Source organism: Podarcis liolepis (assembly GCF_965112155.1).
Source record: "Podarcis liolepis genome assembly, chromosome: 13".
NCBI lineage: Eukaryota > Metazoa > Chordata > Lepidosauria > Squamata > Lacertidae > Podarcis > Podarcis liolepis.
The window spans coordinates 12,408,815-12,415,519 of NC_139573.1; the positions used below are offsets into that span (position 1 = coordinate 12,408,815).

Sequence of the window (6,705 nt, forward strand, 5' to 3'; positions counted from 1 at the left end):
TCACTGATTTCTTCTTCTTAACTGGTCCTTGTTGTTCAGCTCTGGCTTCATCACAATAATATAACATTTTGGGGAAAATATACAACCTAGTAAACCAGCACTGGAGGCCAAGATGGAGAAAATCTCCACAGCCACCATATATTTTCCTTTTGTGCTTAAATAAGTTGGAACAAAGGAGAGCCACACACTGCAAAATACCAACATACTGAAGGTGATAAACTTGGCTTCATTAAAGCTGTCAGGTAACTTCCTGGCTAGGAAGGCTACAGAGAAGCTGACAATGGCCAGCAAGCCCATAAACCCCAAGACACAGTAGAACATGGTGACTGACCCTTCATTACATTCCAGAACAATTTCTTTACTCATTGAGTTCATGTCTATAGCTGGGAATGGGGGAGAGGTTGCCAGCCACACAGTACAAAAAGCAGCTTGAATCAAGGAACAGGAAAGAATAATGGAAGTGGCCTGCTGTTTCCCCACCCATTTCCTCATGCTGGACCCTGGTTTGGTGACCATGAAAGCAAGGACCACAATGATTGTCTTGGTCAACACACAAGAAACTGCCACTGAAAAGATGATGCCAAAAGCTGTTTGTCGAAGGAGACATGTCACTTTCTCAGGTCGACCGATGAATAGAAGAGCACAAAGGAAAGCAAGCAAGAGAGAGATGAGGAGAGTGTAGGAGAGGTTGCGGTTGTTGGCTTTGACAATGGGAGTGTCCCGGTGCTTAATGAAAATCCAAAGCACCGAAGCTGTAAGGAAAGACGAGGAAACAGAAAAGCAGGCCAAAGAGATCCCCAGTGGTTCTCCATAAGACAAGAAATGGATGACCTTTGGCACGCATGAATCCTTTTCCACGTTTGGGTAATGATCCGGTGGGCATTGAAAGCATTCATCCATGTCTGAAAAAGAGAAGCTGTGGGAGCACCACTACATGCATAATACTAAAATGATCAAAATGATAACAACAAAACTTAAAGAATGGCTGCCTGCTTGAAATTTGAAAAACAATTTGCCACACTTCTCATGTAATTATATTATTAGCAACATGCCGTATTCAATTCCCACCCACTCCCAGTTGTTAGGACCTAATTCGACTTCAGAAGCTCAATGTTATCACTTACGGTCAGGATGCTAGCAGATTTTACTTGTTCACATTTTAAAACATCCCAACATGATTTGAACTTCCCATTCTAATATGTCGACTGGAGCAAGGTTGTATTTCAGTTTTATCACATCTCCAAATTGTGAAAAATGGTTCTTGGGTCTTGTTTTTTAAGAGAGAGAGGCTGTTGCACCGTTAGCTTTCCCCTGAAGTTCTTTCATATTTCTGAAGGTTTCTGTTTTTTTCCGTTTGTGATACCTCCTTCGTTTGATTAATTAAAAGCTGTCAATGGCTTGGACTGATATCATTGAATATATCAGGCTGTATCCCCATATCAGGAACCACAACCTTCACCGAATTCTGAACAACTTTCCTGAATTTTCTGAACAACTGAACACCACAAGGGAATTGTGTGTCTGAATATCTTTCTATATTTTAAAGGCTCTATACATGATGTCTCTTACCTGTCTGGTTGGAAATCTTCCCTTCTGAACATAAGACGCAATCATAGCAGCAAAATGGTTTCCCTTCCTTCTTTGTTTTTTGATAACCCAAAGGACAATTGGCATTACAAAGAGAAAGAGGCTGTGCCTGTCCGCAAATGAAAGAGGATCATGGTTTGGGTTTTTTTTTGTTTTTTGCAATATTGTGTATCCACAATGTATACTTGCTGAACAATCTCTTTGAACTGTTGCATTACCAGCACCAAAGCTGGGCAGTGTATATGGAGGTCCTGGGTTGCCCAGACAAAAAGACATCCTTCTTGACCTCACTGATGTGGTCCAAAGGAAAGCAGAGCAATATGTCACATATTGGGGTAGGGAAAAGAAACCAGCAAGCCCCGTTGTGATAAAAGGAATCCTTAGGCTGCCTTCCCCTACATGAATATGACCCTCTGTAAATATATCAAGTTTTACTTTTTTTTCGGGTGGTAAATTTGGTGATTGTAGTGCAGGAGTGGATTTAATGAGTGTCACTTAATTGGCAAAACATGGAAGACTTCTACAGCTATGCCCTCACTCCTATACTAAGCCCATGGATATACAAAGCACAGAGCTAGGTCAGTATCTGACCTGCGAATTGTTGTAGAAGTGATGGATAGGCTACAAAATATGAATTTATCTCACCTGGTTAAACCTGCTGGGCCACATAATGGCTTCTTCACATATGCTAAATGCTTCTTCTTTGGGAGCCATGGGGTCGATCTTTCCAACTTTCACCCTCCGAAAGGACTGGTTTGGAAATGTGACCCAGTTTATAATATCAAATCCAGACTCTAACTCTCCATTTTGGTTGAAGGAAACTTTCCCCCCAGCACTATTATTAAATGAGATGCTTTTAATAAAGTGGTTGAGCTGTTTGGGGAGAAAGAATAGATAGAATCAGAGAGAAGTTAAAAGAAAGCAAATTCATAAGAATATACAAAAGGCTGGTGATCATTTGCAATTGATTACTAACCTCTTTAAAAGCTTTATACAAAGGAAGAATGGATACGGAGAGAGGAAGAGCCTGATTGGCCACCTTGAACTTATTGCAGGAACGTTGAGAGATACGGAGAACAATAAACAGATAGAGTAATAAACTACACTAATAAAATGTAACAGTGGTACTAATGAAGGAAGTGACTGGGCAGCAGTGGAGCAGGTCAGAATGGTATAGGAACTTCTACATTTATAACTGTGATGTGGTGGAAGGTTGAAGCAGGAAAAAATCCTGCTCCATGATTATTATTCTGAGCTTTTGGACTTTCCAGAGAATCTCGATTCTCTGTTTATTCGTTTGCTTCTGGTGAGCAGTGGAGATTAGACATGGAAGAATTTGGATTTCTATGGCTATTAGCCACAATGACTTTATACTTGCTCCAGAAAAATGGGCGTCTTACCTCTGAACACCAGACTGTTGGGAGTGGACTACTCCCATAATGTCCAGACTGAGCACTTGCAACAGGTATCAAGTTGGCTACCTTGGGAAACCTTTGGCCCGATCCATCATCATTTCTACTCCACTTTTAGCACGCTCGGGACATTCCTGTCCACAACTGCTCATTCTGTAATGTTATTCCTTCATCCACTGTCATTCTGCCTTTGAGACTAGATGGGTGCATGGCATGCACAGTATGTCCAACCACATAGACTTCTATATAGACATTGTAGTTGTAGGGTGCGTGACCAACAGGTATTGGCTATGTTTGCTGGGAATATGGGTGTTGCAGTTCAGAAACATCTGGAAGGCTGAAGGTTCCCCATCCCCTTAGGACTAGAGACAGAAGTATTTCCATGACACTTCTTTTGCAAAATGGCCTGCAAAAATGTGCCTGGAGTCAAAGCTGGTTAAACCTGCTGGGCTATAAAATGGCATCCTCATGAATGGTGAACTCTTTGCTCAGGGGTTCTCGTGGGTCTATTCCTCCAACTCTCACTCTAAGAATGGACTGGTTTTGGAATGTCACCCAGTTTATGATATCAAATGCAGCCTTTAGTTCTCCATGTTGGTTTAATTAAACTTTTCCCAAAGCACTATTATTAAGGAAGTTATTTTTCACCACGCAGCTGAGCTACATTTGGCAGGGGGAATGATGGGATAATAATAATAATAATAATAATAATAATAATAATAATAATAATAATGATTTATTATTGATACCCCGCCCATCTGGCTGGGCCTCCCCAGCCACTCTGGGCGGCTTCCATAAAAACCAAAAATACAGTAAAATATCACACGTTAAAAACTTCCCTGAACAGGGCTGCCTTAAGATGTCTTCTGAATGTCAGGTTGATGATGAACTTTGCTTCTTGAGGGAAATGAGCAATGGGACCATCAAAAGATTCATAAAGACCAGTAATGGATGTAATAGAAGTCATTGAGCACTTCATCACCATCATCTTCTTTTGACGAAAGAGGATGCTGGACTAGATGGCCAATATCCTGGTCCAGCAATATCTTATTATGGTAAGTGAATGTGGTAAAATTACCTCCTCTAATCTCTCTTTCTCAGCATACTTATAGGCATTTGATTTCAGTAAGGTTTTTTTTTTAATATGATCTTTTAATATGATCTCTTTTCATGAAGAACAATGAGAGAGAGAGAGAGAGAAATCCTTCTGAAGAAGCTGCCATTGGGCCTTAAATGGAAACTCCTGGCGTAATCTCCTATTAGTAAGATGAAAGGCCTAACCCCATTCAGTATGAGTCAGTCACAGTCCTGAGTGAGGTCCCTGGAACAGATTCACACAATAGTGAGCTATGCTTTCAATGTCACATGTAATTTGATCTTTAGTTGCTAACCACCCTTGGTAGTGTGGTTGCTGACCTTGAGCCAGACATCATGGAGAGAGAAGTCAAACGGGCCTTAGAAAGCACTGCTAATAACAAGGCCAGTGGAAGTGATGATATTCCAGCTGAACTATTTAAAATTTTAAATGATGATGTTAAGGTGCTACACTCAAGATGCCAGCAAATTTGGAAAACTCAGCAATGGCCAGAGGATTGAAGAAGATCAGTCTACATCCCAATCCCAAAGAAGGGCAGTGCCAAAGAATGCTCCAACTACCGCACAATTGCACTCATTTCACACACTAGCAAGGTTATGCTTAAAATTCTACAAGGCAGGCTTAAGCAGTATGTGGACCGAGAACTCCCAGAAGTGCAAGCTGGATTTCGAAGGGGCAGAGGAACCAGAGACCAAATTGCAAACGTGTGCTGGATTATGGAGAAAGCTAGAGAGTTCCAGAAAGACATCTACTTCTGCTTCATTGACTACGCAAAAGCCTTTGACTGTGTCGACCACAGCAAACTATGGCGGGTTCTTAGAGAAATGGGAGTGCCTGATCACCTCATCTGTTTCCTGAGAAATCTCTATGTGGGACAAGAAGCTACAGTTAGAACTGGATGGTCTGAAGCTCAACATCATAAAAACGAAGATCATGGCCACTGGGCCCATCACCTCCTGGCAAATAGAAGGGGAAGAAATGGAGGCAGTGAGAGATTTTACTTTCTTGGGCTCCATGATCACTGCAGATGGTGACAGCAGTCACAAAATTAAAAGACACCTGCTCCTTGGGAGAAAGGCCATGGCAAACCTAGGCAGCATATTAAAAAGCAGAGACATCACCTTGCCAACAAAGGTCCGTATAGTTAAAGCCATGGTTTTCCCAGTAGTGATGTATGGAAGTGAGAGCTGGACCATAAAGAAGGCGGATTGCCGAAGAATTGATGCTTTTGAATTATGGTGCTGGAGGAGACTCTTGAGAGTCCCATGGACTGCAAGAAGATCAAACCTATCCATTCTTAAGGAAATCAGCACTGAGTGCTCACTAGAAGGACAGATCGTGAAGCTGCGGCTCCAATATTTGGCCAACTCATGAGAAGAGAAGACTCCCTGGAAAAGACCCTGATGTTGGGAAAGATTGAGGGCACAAGGAGAAGGGGACGACAGAGGACGAGATGGTTGGACAGTGTTCTTGAAGCTACAAACATGAGTCTAACCAAACTGCAGGAGGCAGTGGAAGACAGGAGTACCTGGCGTGCTCTGGTCCATGAGGTCATGAAGAGTCGGACACCACTAAACGACTAAACAACAACAACCCTTGGTAGAAACAGAAACCTTTCAAACAATCTGGATACTTTCTTTTTATTGTTATTTCCAGGGCTATGGTGAACATTCCTGCATTATTGTGCTCATATTACCTTCCACATCTGTTGATTCCAAAGCTTCAGCTGTCCTTCATCCACCCTGCGCTTCAACTTAGATGAATGCATGGCATGCACAGCATGTGCCACAGCATAGACTGCATTGTAGATGCTATAGCTGTGGCCAGTCATGCTTGTTGGAAAAACAGAGCCAGGAAGAGTCTCCAGCTTCTCCTCCCCAGTGCAAATATCTCCATCCTGCATATTTCCCTCAGAGTCAGGGAAATGACACTGAAATGCCTTTTCCCAGTATATCCTCATAAAGCCGTCTTCTTTTTCCAAGATGGGATTTCTCATCTGAACAAATTCCTGGAATCCCAAGACCTCCTTTGAGTGAATTGTGAAGGATAGAGTACCATGGAGGAAGTCTATGTCCTGATCTCTCTGAAAGGGAAGTGATGTGAAATCCATCTGTACTGTCATGACCCAAACTTTACCTTTAGCCTTTATTGGTATATCTTCATATTCTGACACAGCAGGAAGCATTCTCAAAAGTATCATGGAATCAATTTCCCCATGAATGATCACCACATTAACAGTACTTCTCATGGCAACATTAAATGTCTTGAGCCCATCTGCAACCAAGACCGTAATACCATTAGTATAAGACATTGTTGGAAATGTTCCTATGAAATCAAAGCAGATTCCTCTCAGAATAAATTTTGGAACCACGCTCTGTAGAAACCTCTCTCCATTCTCATCATTCACAATCACCACACCAATCCATAGCCATCCAAAGTGTAGCAGTAACTTGAGAATCCCTTCATATTCATGGTCTATATTTGGGAACATTTGGTTAAGGAAAGCAACTTCAGTTCTAATATTTCTCATTGGAGCAGGACCATAGATGAGCTAAATCAAAGACAGGAAATGAGGAGATGAGAAATTTTGTTTAAGTTTGCAGTGGTTTT

General features: G+C 41.8%; 1 protein-coding gene across 1 annotated transcript; it reads right to left on the reverse strand.

Moving 5' to 3' along the window:
• Positions 1–900, reverse strand: LOC310691543 (vomeronasal type-2 receptor 26-like; the record flags this gene model as incomplete). Its single annotated transcript, XM_083471405.1, has 1 exon — positions 1–900. The coding sequence occupies one exon, from the start codon at positions 898–900 to the stop codon at positions 1–3; it is 900 nt and encodes a 299-aa protein (XP_083327531.1).
• Positions 901–6,705: the final 5,805 nt, after the last annotated feature.